This window comes from Salmo salar, chromosome ssa06, assembly GCF_905237065.1.
Source record: "Salmo salar chromosome ssa06, Ssal_v3.1, whole genome shotgun sequence".
NCBI classification, from domain to species: domain Eukaryota; kingdom Metazoa; phylum Chordata; class Actinopteri; order Salmoniformes; family Salmonidae; genus Salmo; species Salmo salar.
The window spans coordinates 91,720,095-91,734,549 of record NC_059447.1 but is presented as its reverse complement, the minus strand read 5'-3'; the positions used below and the strand labels follow the sequence as shown (position 1 = coordinate 91,734,549).

The window sequence follows — 14,455 nt, the reverse complement described above, 5'->3', positions numbered from 1 at the left end:
GAGGACTGGTCTGTGGAGGAGACACGGGCTTGACCAGGATAGGGAGACCCACTGGAGTACTGATCCGTGGAGGAGACACGGGCTTGACCAGGATAGGGAGACCCACTGGAGTACTGGTCCGTGGAGGAGACACGGGCTTGACCAGGATAGGGAGACCCACTGGAGTACTGGTCCGTGGAGGAGACACGGGCTTGACCAGGATAGGGAGACCCACTGGAGTACTGGTCCGTGGAGGAGACACGGGCTTGACCAGGATAGGGAGACATGCAGGAGGCTTGGTTCTGGGCGTAGGTACAGGACGTGCAGGGCTGGGAAGACATGCAGGAGGCCTGTTTCTGGGCGCAGGCACAGTCTTTACCAGACAACCAGCACGCACCTCAGGACGAGTATGGAGAGCTGCCTCAGGTGACATCATTCCCACGACACGCTCATTAGGGCGAATGCCGTACTTAATGCACCATACTAGCAGCTCTCTCATCTCTCTCTCTCCTAATTTCCCCATTAACCCCGTCACAGTCTCATTTCCCTCGCTCACCTCCAATGTCATCCCGACTGGCTCTGGTTCCGACCTCAGCTCCACCGACGGTCCCGTGTGCCCCCCCCCAAAAAATTATTGGGGCTGCCTCTCGCGCTCGTTGCGCTCTCTCTCCTCGTAATAGCGCCTCTCCGCTCTCGCCGCTTTAATCTCCCACTGCGGGAGGCGATAATCCCCAGCCTGAGTCCATGGTCCCTCTCCGTCCAGGATCTGTTCCCAAGTCCATTGGTCCATCACGCTGTACTCTTGCTGCTCCTTCCTCTTCCGCCGCTTGGTCCTGGTTTGGTGGGTAATTCTGTAACGGCTGTCTATGGAAGAAGTGGACCAAAATGCGGCGGAGTTAGGGTTCGTCATGTTTAATTGAACGAACACTATGTAATTTACAAAAACAACAAAAACTGACAGCCAACACAGTCCTGTCAGGTGCAACCACAGTGACAAGAACAATTACCCACGAAACACAAAGGAAACGTAGGCAACTTATGTGTGACTCCCAATCAACCACAACCCTCTACAGCTGTGCCTGATTGGAAGTCACACGGCCTAAAATCAATGAAACAATAAAACACTCACTCCCTTCTGCCACGTCCTGACCCAACTACACCCTCTACTGGTCAGGACGTGACAGTTTTCCACTTTAATTTTGAGTGTGACTCCAAATCCAGACCTCCATGGGTTGATAAATTGGATTTCCATTGATTATTTTTGTGTGATTTTGTTGTCAGCACATTCAACTATGTAAAGAAAAAAGTATTTAATAAGATTATTTCTTTCATTCAGATCTAGGATGTGTTGTTTAAGTGTTCCCTTTATTTTTTTGAGCAGTATATATTTATACCCAGTGTGTCGTCGTGATCTCTGTTGGAATCGTCAGTCCTTCTGTTAGAGAGTCAGTTCATCATCGTCTCTCTCTCTCTCTCTGCTTCCCTGAAGATCAAAGTATTTCTCGGTTAGAAGGGAAACTTCAGAGTACCATTCAGAAATATTCTCATAGACTAGATGTTTCGGTGGTTGTCGGTCTTCGCATCCCAGGTTGACATAATAATTACTAGGCTGCAGCTAGTAATTATTATCTAAGATTTGCTCTTATTCTGTAGGGATCGATAGTCTCAGAGTTTAACACTTTCCAGCCGTGTAGCCAATGCTCCATCCACGTGGTATGGTTAGAAATTATAATAACTAGTCGCAATCACAGGTCACGCTGTGGAGATGATTTCCTCAGGAGGGATTTTTATTCGTAACAGTAGGAAAGGGCTGTTCCATGACGCCAGATCATGTCTGTGGTCACGGGGACGGGCCAGTGACTTGGTTAAACTTTAAAGGGAATACAATTCTCTTTCATTAAAGGTTTACCATCACCTTATATCATTTTCACAAATAGTTTCACCTTTACTCATTCATTTTATACAAGAATTAGATGCAAACCTCATAATTGAGAAATGTACATATTCAGAGATATAGTTATGTGTGTTTCCTGTCCTCTCTGAGGTCACCAAATGAAACACACTCATCATACCCGTCCCTTAAGTGTAGACGGACCATTCCCCACCTTCTCACAAGTGGACGTTTTGTTTCAAATTCCCATTTTGGGGATTTAGTAGTTCGCCGTGTAAAATCCTTTGTTCTCTCTATGTGTCTCTCTTTCTGCATGGCCAGGGGGAGAGAGTCTCCTCCAGGAATTTACGACCTGAGATAACAGAACCTGGGTGTAGGAGAGAGAGAGAGAGGGGGATGCAACAATCTATACCCAGAAAGGGCCACGTCATGACAGGTAGTCACCTGGAATGGATTTCAATTAACAGGTGTGCCTTGTTAATTTGTAGAATTTCTTTCCTTCTTAATGTATTTGAGCCAATCAATTGTGTTGTGACAAGGTAGGGGTGGTATACAAAATATAGCCCTATTTGGTAAAAGACCAAGTCCATATTATGGCAAGAACAGCTCAAATAAGCAAAGAGAAATGACAGTCCATCCTTACTTTAAGACAAGAAGGTCAGTCAATCTGGAAAATGTCAAGAACTTTGAAAGTTTCTTCAAGTGCAGTCGCAAAAACCATCAAGCACTATGATGAAACTGGCTCTCATGAGGACCGCCACAGGAAAGGAAGACCCAGAGTTACCTCTGCTGCAGAGGATAAGTTACCAGCCTCAGAAACTGCAGCCCAAATAAAAGCTTCACAGAGTTCTAGTAACAGACACATCTCAACATCAACTGTTCAGAGGAGACTGCGTGAATCAGGCCTTCATGGTTGAATTGCTGCAAAGAAACCACTACTAAAGGACACCAATAAGAAGAGACTTGCTTGGGCCAAGAAACTCAAGCAATGGACATTAGACCAGTGGAAATCTATCCTTTGGTCTGATGAGTCCAAATTGGAGATTTTTGGTTCCAGCCACAGTGTCTTTGTGAGACTCAGAGTAGGTGAATGGATTATCTCTGCATGTGTGGTTCCCACCGTGAAGCATGGAGGAGGTGTGATGGTGTGGGTGTGCTTTGCTGGTGACACTGTCTGTGATTTATTTAGAATTCAAGGGACACTTAACCAGCATAGCTACCACAGCATTCTGCAGCAATACGGCATCCCATCTGGTTTGCGCTTAGTGGGACTATTTTCAACAGGACAATGACGCAACACACCTCCAGGCTGTGTAAGGGCTATTTGACCAAGAAGGAGAGTGATGAGTGCTGCATCAGATGACCTGGCCTCCACAATCCCCTGACCTCAACCCAATTGAGATGGTTTGGGATGAGTTGGACCGCAGAGTGAAGGAAAAGCAGCCAACAAGTATTCAGCATATGTGGGAACTCCTTGAAGACTGTTGGAAAAGCATTCCAGGTAAAGCTGGCTGAGAGAATGCCAAGAGTGTGCAAAGCTGTCATCAAGGCAAAGGGTGCCTACTTTAAAGGATCTAAAAAATAAAATATATTTAGATTTGTTTACCACTTTTTTGGTATCTACATAATTCCATTTGTGTTCTTTCATAGTTTTGATGTCTTCACTACTATTCTACAATGTAGGAAAGAATAAAAAAAAAAATTAAACCTTGAATGAGTAGGTGTGTCCAGACTTTTGACAGGTACTGTATATAATACAAGCCTAGGTAGAGAGGAGGGGCTACAGGGGTTGTGCTAGGTAGAGAGGAGGGGTTAGGTAGAGAGGAGGGGCAGTCCGGCCACTCCATAATAGAACATTAATATTACTTCGCTCGGTAGCCAATAGTCGCTTCCCATAAGTTTCTCTCCATAGAAATACAATCCAGTAGCCCATTCACATCACAGTAGCCTATAGCCCATTAGCCTACACAATGTAAATGATTGTTGTGGGTTGAATCAACCAATTTAACCCATGTTTAAAGTGTCATCCTAGCCTACACAATGTATACAACAGTTTCAACCTCGGGAGATTGGAACGATTCATGTTATATGTGGCAGTTCTTTCTAGATAACGCGCATCTTTACGTTAAAATTTGTTGTAAAAAATTGTGCGCTTGTTTTTTGCTTTTGCTGCTGCTGCAGGCTATTTACATTCTAGTCAAACAATTATTTCAGCCTCTCAGCACCTATGATAGGTTTGAGACTATTATAGTAACAAGATGGACAAGTGACCGCTTTAACAATGGAAACACTGTACACTTCCTCAAAGATGAAAGACAGGCACGCGGAGGCGAGATTAGGTGTGACCAATCTAGCCAATGAGAGGGCAGATACACTGTGTGAGAACAACAGGCCATAGAGATAGATAGAGAACTCTTCTTTGCATCTGTTCCATTGTAGTTTCTGTGACAGCATGGGCAGCACCATTGAGGCTATCTCCATGTCAAAAGTAGTCAATTTTCTTCTTCTTGATTGGTCGATTGCTCCCAACTCATAGGAATTCCCACCCAGTTGACTACTTTAAAATGGTGGAAGCCTCAATGTCAAAACGTCCGTGCTAAAACAGGTTATAGCCATGATGAGTCCTATGTATCTCCATCGCAGGCACAACGCCCCCCCCCCCAAAAAAAGAGTTGCCTAAGTGCCACTGCACATTCATAACTGACAAATGTTCTGTTTCCATCAGCCCTGTCATTATATTGTTTTTTCCAACATGTACATCACTTGCATAAAAAGGTCAGATGGAAACCTGGGGCCGAGTAAAACTTCACCTCTTCCCCTCTGGTTTGATCCAGGTCCTTGCTATCCGGAATCTTTAGGTATGTCCCTACCCCCCATTGAAGTTTACATTTAAAATGGTTAAGGTTAGGGTTAACGTTGAGGGTATGGAAGTCCCAAGGATTCCAGATTGCACTGCAATTTGATAGGTAAAGGTATTTGTATAACGGCGTCTTGTCGCCACCTCGTGTTGTAAAACACCATTTACACTTCACTCAGGTAAAAAAACAAAAAAACATAAATATGTTATTAGAAGAGAGAAAAATGATGTAGACAGCTAAATGACATTCAAAGTATTATGAATCAACAGTGTGCATTTAGTTCTCGACAGAGATGAAAAGTTAGTAACATTTTATACAGGCACTTTTAGAGCACCTTCGCGGACTTCCGTCAACGTGTTTAAAGACCCCATCATGTCCATGCTTGCAGAACGTAAGTGCTACTTCGATTATTTGTTATTTTTTTAGCCAAAATGTTGTGGTTCATACATTAGAGAAACAAAAATACTTGTGTGTGTCATGTTGTCTGAAGAAGTCAACATCGATTTAGTGCAAGTTATGTATTTAAAGGTGCCTCGGTTCGAAAGTCAGTCGAGCTAGCTAGCATAATGCTAACCACAATCACATTTACCGGTAACTAGCAAGTTACTAGTCAACCTCAACTACCTAAACAAGTTGAGTGCAACCTAAGTTAATAAATAACGTTTTTTTTTTTTTTTAGGGCCAAATGTGTTGGTATATTTAAGGTGTCTTATCTCATTTCTGATCATTGCCAATGTGATTAGTTATATAATATTGAGACCTTTTGATAGACAGTTAACGTTACTCAGCCAGCTAACTAGTTCTGGTCGAGGATGTTGCGTTTTTCCCCGATTTTGTTTAGTTAATGGTTTTAATATACTATCGTTACTCGCCGAAGTAAATATCATACTTGAGTGCTGACTAACTTGTCTTTTATGTGTAAGTTGCAATTTCTCAAGTACAAGTGGTCAAAAGCAGTTTGTTTCGGGTTTACCTCTAAACTACCCCTGGTTTATGAGAATGCATCGGATGATAACATTAGTGGGCAAACGCATGAACCAGATCTACAAGCCAGACAGATTCACTATCTTATACGATACCTACCGCCGTTGTGTCCTTAATAATAACCAAGGCATTTTAATCCTAACTGCTCCCAGCCCTGTGACGTGTGTTGTCAGGTTGGGTACTGTGACAGCCTAAAACCAATAAAGTAGGTATTGTATTTTATTCTAATATGGTTTGTTGTTTTTTTAGCCCGGAGAAAACAGAAGTGGTCTGTTGACCCGCGGAACAGCGCGTGGAGTAAAGATGAGTCCAAGTTCGGCCAGAAGATGTTGGAGAGAATGGGCTGGTCCAAGGGAAAGGTACTGTGGGGGTTTGTCTTAGTCAAAAACCACTGATAAACTAACAGTATACTAGTGAAGGTATGTCACTGAAGCTCTATCTCAAGACAATTCGTCTTCCTGGGCTTCCTCCTTGCATCCTCTCTCCTCGCCTCCTTTTGCAACTGTATTGGAGGAGAAGGTCCAAAGGTCCCTCCCTCTCCAATGCGTTTGGAAAAGGAGGCGAGGAGAGAGAAAAATCGAGGCGATAGAAATTGAAGAGCCTGTATCTAACTGTTTTGGCGCCATTCGGAATGACACGTTCGTCTGTCTCTACCAGGGCCTGGGGAGAACCGAGCAGGGCTCCACAGAACACGTCAAAGTCAAAGTGAAGAACAACCAGCTAGGGCTGGGAACCACTGCTAGCCACGAGGTGAGGGGACAACTGGGTTGTGTTTCATTAACCTCTATGGGCTAGGTGGGACGCTAGCGTGCCACCCGTGGTGCACTCCATCAACAGCAGGTGCATTTCAAGAGCGGCAAATTTGAATCCAAATAAATGTCAAAATTCAAATTTTTCAAACATACAACTATTTTACACCCTTTGAAAGATAAACATCTCCTTAATCTAACCACGTTTTACGATTTCAAAAAGGTTTTACGGCGAAAGCATAAATTTAGAGTATGTTAGGACAGTACATTTACAAGAGTTGTGTGTAATGTTTTGTCGATTCAAAGACAGGGTCACCAAAACCATAAAACCAGCTAAAATGATGCACTAACCTTTTACAATCTCCATCAGATGACACTCCTAGGACTGTCAACAAGTGTTTCTTATTGGTGAAGTTTAGGATTTTATTAATTAGTGCACATTGTAGAAAATGATCATTATCAAGTTCCTTTCCTGTTTCAGTCAGTTTTTTTTCTTCTTTTGGTTTCTAGTTGATACGACTCAGAATACTCAAGACTGCAGTGATGTACAGTGTTTTTCTTTTACCAAGGAATGTGACCTCCCAAGTTGTTATGTCCCTAGTTTTGATCTAATTCGTTCTGTTTCCAGGACAACTGGATCGCCCATCAGGATGACTTTAACCAGCTGCTGGCGGACCTCAACAACTGCCATGGTCAAAACACTGCCAATGGTAAAGACGCAGACAGAAGGACAGAATAATTCATATACAACGTGCATTACTCTGTGCATAAACTCACTCCTCATATATGCATGACTCGCCCACTAGGTGGTGCTGTTGTACCATTCAGGGGAAAGTAGTGGCCCACTAAATAAAATTGTATTGATCGAACACATTTAGCAGATGTGATTGCAGTTGTAGCAAAATTCTTGTGTTCCTGAGCGCCAACAGTGCAGTAATATCTAACAATTCACAACAATTAAGAAGTATATCAATATTAGGACTAGTGATGTCAGAGTCCAGAGAAAGTGTATGTGTTGGACTGTATAGACATTATGGACAGGATGTAGATAGAAAATGTAGTATATCTGTAGGATAGGATAGTGTATGTACAGCAATAGTTGACTAAGATGGCCTTGACTAGAATACATTATATACTTATGGCACTGCATCTCAGTGCTAGAGGGCTCCCGAGTGGTGCAGCGGTCTAAGGTGGTGCAGCGGTCTAAGGCACTGCATCTCAGTGCTAGAGGGCTCCCGAGTGGTGCAGCGGTCTAAGGTGGTGCAGCGGTCTAAGGCACTGCATCTCAGTGCTAGAAGTGTCACTACAGACCCTGATAAGATTCCAGGATGTATCACATAGGACGGTGCACAATTGGCCCAGCGTCGTCCGGGTTTGGCCTGGGTAGGCCGTCATTGTAAATAAGAATTTGTTAACTGACTTGCCAATTTAAGAAAAAGATTTTTTAAAATGGGGAGTAGTTACAGGGGAGAGGGGGGATGAATGAGCCAATTGGAAGCTGGGGATGATTTGGTGGCCATGATGGTGCGGCAGGTGGTTAGAGCGTTGGGCCAGTAACCGAAAGGTTGCTAGATCGAATCCCCGAGCTGACAAGGTAAAAATCTGCCGTTCTGCCTCTGAACAAGGTAGTTAACCCACTGTTCCTAGGCCGTCGTTGTAAATCAGAATTTGTTCTTATTAACTGACTTGCCTGGTTAAATAACAAAATGGTATGAGGTCCAGATTGGGAATTTAGCTAGGACACTCTCCATGGGATCTTTAGTGATCACAGAGAAACCAGAACACCCGTTTAACGTCTCATCCGAAACATGGCACCCTACACAGGGCAATGTCCCCAATCACTGCCCTGGGGCATTGGGATATTTCATTTTAGACCAGTGGAAATAGTATCTCCTACTGGCTGTGCAACACCACTTCCAGCAGCATCTGGTTTCCCATCCAGGGACCAACCCTGCTTAGCTTCAGAGGCAAGCCAACAGTGGGATGCAGGGGTCATATACTGCTGGAAAAGTGGCCAGTGTTCCATGATTATGTACATGGGGGTGCTACTGTACACTAGGGGGTGCTACTGTACCATTCACTGGGAGGTATTAGCCCACTAGGGGGTGCTATTGTACACTAGGGAGTGCTACTGTACCATTCACGGAAAGGTAGTTGAGGCTAAATGCTGCTGTTAGACAATGGGGGTTATTGATTTTCAATCCACTTTTAACTGGTGAATTGGGAGGGTTGGATGGAAAGAGTGAGCATGAGATTGTAGATTCCTTGGCACATGTTTACACCATTCATAACATAAAATAGATAATGTAAGCCATATTTAACAGACATGTGTATCTAAAGCTATGTACAGAAGCTAGTGTAGTTATGGTTGGTTAGACGAGCTAGAATGGTGGGGCAAAATGTAGATTTCCGCCTAAATAGACATACCCAAACATTATTTATTTTTCATGAGATGGCCATAAACAGCTGTTTATGGCATGTAGTTTTATAAAGGTCTGGAACTTTCTGCTAAGAAGAGTTGTAAATTGCCGAGGTGTCGTCACTTGTGAGGACAAGTATACAGTACAAATATTATGAAAATATATATATATTTTTTTAAATCATAAGATTTTTTTTCTCTCCCCTACTCAACAAAAGTGGCAATAGGGCTTGAAATGACAAATGCTTATATAGTTAGTGACAGTACAATATTGGCACTTTTTCATATAGTGACAACAGAGAAGAAAATTCTGTACGTCCACTGAGCGGCACAGAAACACCATTTTAAATGTCAGCGAACTCATTACAAATACAGCTTTAAGCACAAAGTGCTTTCGTATGTATGTGACCAAGAGAAAGTGGTTTTGTTTCAATCCCATACAAAATAAGTGTATTTTTTTTTTGTTCTTGTTGTGATAGCTCTAAATCTGATTGAGAACATCACAGTAAGATTTAACTACTGTACTCTTCTGTTTTCATATGCATTTTGCAAGCGCAAGCTGTGAGTTTCAGAGCAGACAGATGGGTCTTTCTGGCATTTATAAAGAAAGGGACTCTACGATGTTCAGAACACTAAAATGTCATTCAGGACCGATTCAGAACCTCCCAACGCCCCCTCCCTCCCCATGTAGGAGACATGACATCTAAGAGGTTAAAGGTTTTGATTGTTGTCGTCTTGTTTTTAGAAGCCCCATCAGAGGAGAAACAACAGGAGAAGTCCTTCAGCCTGGAGGAGAAGTCAAAGACGTCCAGGAAGAGGGTCCACTACATGAAGTTCACCAAAGGTTTTTATTAGATGTTTTATTTAACCAGAGGAGTCACTTTGAGACGGGCATGGCTGCATCTGAAAAGGCATCGTAGTGAAAACACTAATAGAGTGGCGTTTTGACAGCCGTTGTTTCACTTCCCTATAGGGCCCTGATCAAAAGTAGTGCACTATGTAGGGAATAGGGTGCCATAGGGCACTGATCAAAAGTAGTGCACTATATGGGAATATGGTGCCATAGGGCCCTGATCAAAAGTAGTGCACTATATAGGGAATATGGTGCCACATTTTGCAGCTGTAAAGCACATTTTCTTGCATTTCTATACATTTTGTCATCTCTAATGTGTATTCATGTGATATGAGTGACTCAAACATTACTATAAAAAGTTATGGGCTAAAAAACCTAGCAAAAAAGTTAGGTGACATGGGAAAGTTGATCTGGACATTTCTGACAGTTATACAGCGCATTCAGAAAGTATTCAGACCCCTTGACTTTTTATACATTTTGTTACATTACAACCTTATTCTAAAATTGATTAAATTCCCCCCCCCCCCCAATCTATACACAATACCCCATAATGACAAAGAAAAAATCTTTTTTTCTTAACATTTCAGCAAATTAATTAAACTGAAATGACATTTACCTAAGTTTTCAGACCCTTTACTCAGTACTTTGAAGCACCTTTGGCAGCAATTACAGCCTCGAGTCTTCTTGGGTATGATGCTACAAGCTTGGCACACCTGTATTTGGGGAGTTTCTCCCATTCTTCTCTGCAGATCCTCTCAAGCTCTGTTAGGTTGGATGGGAAGCTTCGCTGCACAGCTATTTTCGGGTCAGAAATGTTTTGGTACTCATCCCCAGATCTGTGCCTCGACACAATCCTGTCTCGGAGCTCCACGGACAATTCCTTCGACCTCATGGCTTGGTTTTTGCTCTGACATGCACTGTCAACTGTGGGACCTTATATAGACAGGTGTGTGCCTTTCCAAATCATGTCCAATCAATTGAATTTACCACAGGTGGACTCCAATCAAGTTGTAGAAATATCTCAAGGGTGATCAATGGAAACGGGATGCAGTGAGTGAGGGAGATAAGTGTTTCCAGTTTCAGAGATTTGAACGGGGGCCCGAAGCTTAACGTTACATCCCTACATATTATTCTGACATTAACACAATTTCCAAACGTGTCCAGGCCTAGTTTTCCAGAAAGTTATTTATCTGGTCTTTTCCTTTCGTGTTGGACTAAATACATAGAAATATAATGAATAGAATGGACAAATCATTGACTTGAATGTTCTATTCATTCCATTTCTTTGCATTTAACCCTATCCGATAGCCAAAATACGAAAAGATAACTTTTAAAAGTTTTCTTTCACCAGGTAAGTTGACTGAGAACACGTTCTCATTTACAGCAACGACCTGGGGAATAGTTACAGGGGAGAGGAGGATGAATGAGCCAATTGTAAGCTGGGGATGATTAGGTGATGGTATGAGGGACAGCTTGGGAATTTAGCCAGGACACCGGGGTTAACAGCCTTAAGATAAGTGCCATGAGATATTTTAGTGACCACAGAGGGTCAGGACACCTGTTTTAACATCCCATCCGAAAGACATCACCCTACACAGGGCAGTGTCCCCAATCACTGCCCTGGGGCATTGGGGTATTGTTTTAGACCAGAGGAAAGAGTGCCTCCTACTGGCCCTCCAACACCACTTCCAGCAGCAGCTGGTCTCCCATTCAGGGACTGACCAGGACCAACCCTGCTTAGCTTCAGAAGCAAGCCAGTAGTGGGATGCAGGGTGGTAACTTAAACTGATCAGATATCCCAAAAGATGAAGGCAGGTTCTCAGAAGAATGACAACTCGCATTTCTTAACAGTCCGACCTTTAAAAAAATAGTTTTTGTATTTATTTATCAGACTAAAACATTGATAACATCAGAACACTGTTTTGAGCCCCTGCCAAGGAGGTTGAGAGCTGGGGGCTGCAGGGGGGCTGGAGGGGGCTGGTGGGGGGCTGGCGGGGTGGGGGGGACGTTTTATTGAAGTAGTGAAAGAGCAGAGGCACGTTTGCGTGGGGATAAAAAGACCAAACAGCTAAGATAAATAAACGTCTGCTGGACCTGCCACTACCACGCCTCTGGGTTCCCAGCGGGTTTCCAGGCTCAAAGCCTTCAGGAGCAACTAGCCCCCCCCCCAGGTCCCAGTCCAGTCATGTTCCTACAGCTACCCTCCCCCCCAACCATCTCAGGCCCCAGTCCAGTCATGTTCCCACAGCTACCTCCCCCCCCCGTCTCAGGCCCCAGTCCAGTCATGTTCCTACAGCTACCTCCTCTCTCTCTCTCTCCTCCCGTCTCAGGTCCCAGTCCAGTCATGTTCCTACAGCTACCTCTCTCTCCCCGTCTCAGACCCCAGTCCAGTCATGTTCCTACAGCTACCTCCCCTCTCCCCCCGTCTCAGGCCCCAGTCCAGTCATGTTCCTACAGCTACCTCCCCTCTCCTCCCCCCGTCTCAGACCCCAGTCCAGTCATGTTCCTACAGCTACCTCCCCTCTCCTCCCCCCGTCTCAGACCCCAGTCCAGTCATGTTCCTACAGCTACCTCCCCTCTCCTCCCCCCCCCGTCTCAGACCCCAGTCCAGTCATGTTCCTACAGCTACCTCCCCTCTCCCCCCTCCCGTCTCAGACCCCAGACCAGTCATGTTCCTACAGCTACCTCCCCTCTCCTCCCCTCTCCTCCCCCCTCCCGTCTCAGACCCCAGACCAGTCATGTTCCTACAGCTACCTCCCCCCCTCTCCCGTCTCAGACCCCAGTCCAGTCATGTTCCTACAGCTACCTCCTCTCTCTCTCTAACCCCGTCCCCGTCCAGTCATGTTCCTCCAGCTACCTCCTCTCTCTCTCTAACCCCGTCCCCGTCCAGTCATGTTCCTCCAGCTACCCCTCTCTCTCTCTAACCCCGTCCCCGTCCAGTCATGTTCCTACAGCTACCTCCTCTCTCTCTCTAACCCCGTCCCCGTCCAGTCATGTTCCTACAGCTACCTCCTCTCTCTCTCTAACCCCGTCCCAGTCCAGTCATGTTCCTCCAGCTACCTCCTCTCTCTCTCTAACCCCGTCCCAGTCCAGTCATGTTCCTACAGCTACCTCCTCTCTCTCTCTAACCCCGTCCCAGTCCAGTCATGTTCCTACAGCTACCTCCTCTCTCTCTCTAACCCCGTCCCAGTCCAGTCATGTTCCTACAGCTACCTCCTCTCTCTCTCTAACCCCGTCCCAGTCCAGTCATGTTCCTACAGCTACCTCCTCTCTTTCTCTAACCCCGTCCCAGTCCAGTCATGTTCCTACAGCTGTTTCCTCTTCCTCCAGCAGGCTACTGATAACACTGGTTATTTATTGCTTTAAACCTTGTCCCTCTCCTGTCCTGGCTTTCAAAGCCTCCATCAGGCCTGCTCTCAACACACACACACACACACACACCTAAACACTCCTGTGAGCGTGTCTGCGAGTGCCAGTGCGAGCGTGTCTGCAGACCAGCTAAGCTAGTTCGCAACGATGCTGGTCCCAGATTTCTGACAACATTGTCTAAACCTGTATATATATATTTTTTTCTCTCGACCTAGATCCACGCCAGGAAGTTAAAAGCAGGAACTGTGTACCCTTCAATCTGTGCTGTGATTTTTGTTCAGTCAGCTCAAATGACACTACAAAATAATACATTCCATTGAACGAGCCGCATCATTTGATTGAACATTCCAAATGACCATGGAAATTGTTGCATCACAATACCAGGCAGCCATTGTGAGTGGACCCATCACTTTACCAGTCCAATTGCCACGGTTAGAGCTAGGTCGCTAATATACAGGTTAAGACAATGTTGTCACAAATCTGGGACCAGCACCGTCGATAACTAGTTTGTTCCTCTAAGAATAAAAAATGCAGAGGGTAGCAGTGCATCATCTTTTTTAAGCAGAATATTTGTATGATTAGCATATGAAAGACTTGCAATTCGATTGCTGGACTATCGAAGCCATCCATCCAACCTATTTTATTTAGATCCGGCAGTTCCCGCCGCTCTAGCCGCCGGGCTACCCGCCGGGCTGCCCGCCGCTCTAAGAGAGAAGAGATGGACAGACAATGATTTTTATTTTTTATAAACCAAATTGATTATATTCTCATTCATAATTATCAAGACATTAGGAGAGTATCAAAATAGTTTTAAAAGATGCCCTTTGACTTAAAGCTGAACCTCGGATAGATCTTTAATAGAATAGCCTACACAGTCAACTTAAAATGAGCTATTCTGTTCTTTTGTAATGGCCTACATTTTCCCTATTATAATGGAACGACATAGGTCCAATGGATTTTGTAATGTTGTCCTATATTACATTTACTTAAGACTGTTAAAATGTAGAGGAAATGGCAGACATTTTATAAAAACATTTGATCTCCGTGGTCCAAATTTTCATAATTTTTGTTTTACAGATGTTTTCTGTTGGTAGGCCTACCCATGTGTCTCGTCTCTGGGAAAGCCCGCTCACTGATGTCAATACCAAAGCTGATAATTTTGACTTGATTGAATTGGGAATTGTGTGAATAATGATGACTGAGGGCCCAGTAGAGCTTAACCCTTTAATCAGGGGCTGTTGTTATTTTGTTTGTCTCAATATAAATCACAATGGTTCCATTTTGTAATCATTTGACAGTCGGTTTTAACTGAAACGTCGGCCTTTTACCAGGTACATGTTTTTCCACTCCCTT

General features: G+C 44.3%; 1 protein-coding gene across 1 annotated transcript in view; it reads left to right on the top strand.

Moving 5' to 3' along the window:
- The first annotated feature begins 5,012 nt into the window (after positions 1-5,012).
- pinx1 (PIN2 (TERF1) interacting telomerase inhibitor 1) overlaps positions 5,013-14,455 on the top strand; it is a 58,305-nt gene continuing 48,862 nt past the window's right edge. Inside the window, exons 1-5 of the mRNA XM_045721185.1 lie at positions 5,013-5,119; positions 5,962-6,071; positions 6,370-6,462; positions 7,090-7,171; positions 9,626-9,724. Coding sequence (XP_045577141.1) covers positions 5,101-5,119; positions 5,962-6,071; positions 6,370-6,462; positions 7,090-7,171; positions 9,626-9,724 — 403 coding nt within the window. The 5' untranslated portion in view covers positions 5,013-5,100. The remainder of the gene's footprint in view (positions 5,120-5,961; positions 6,072-6,369; positions 6,463-7,089; positions 7,172-9,625; positions 9,725-14,455) is intronic.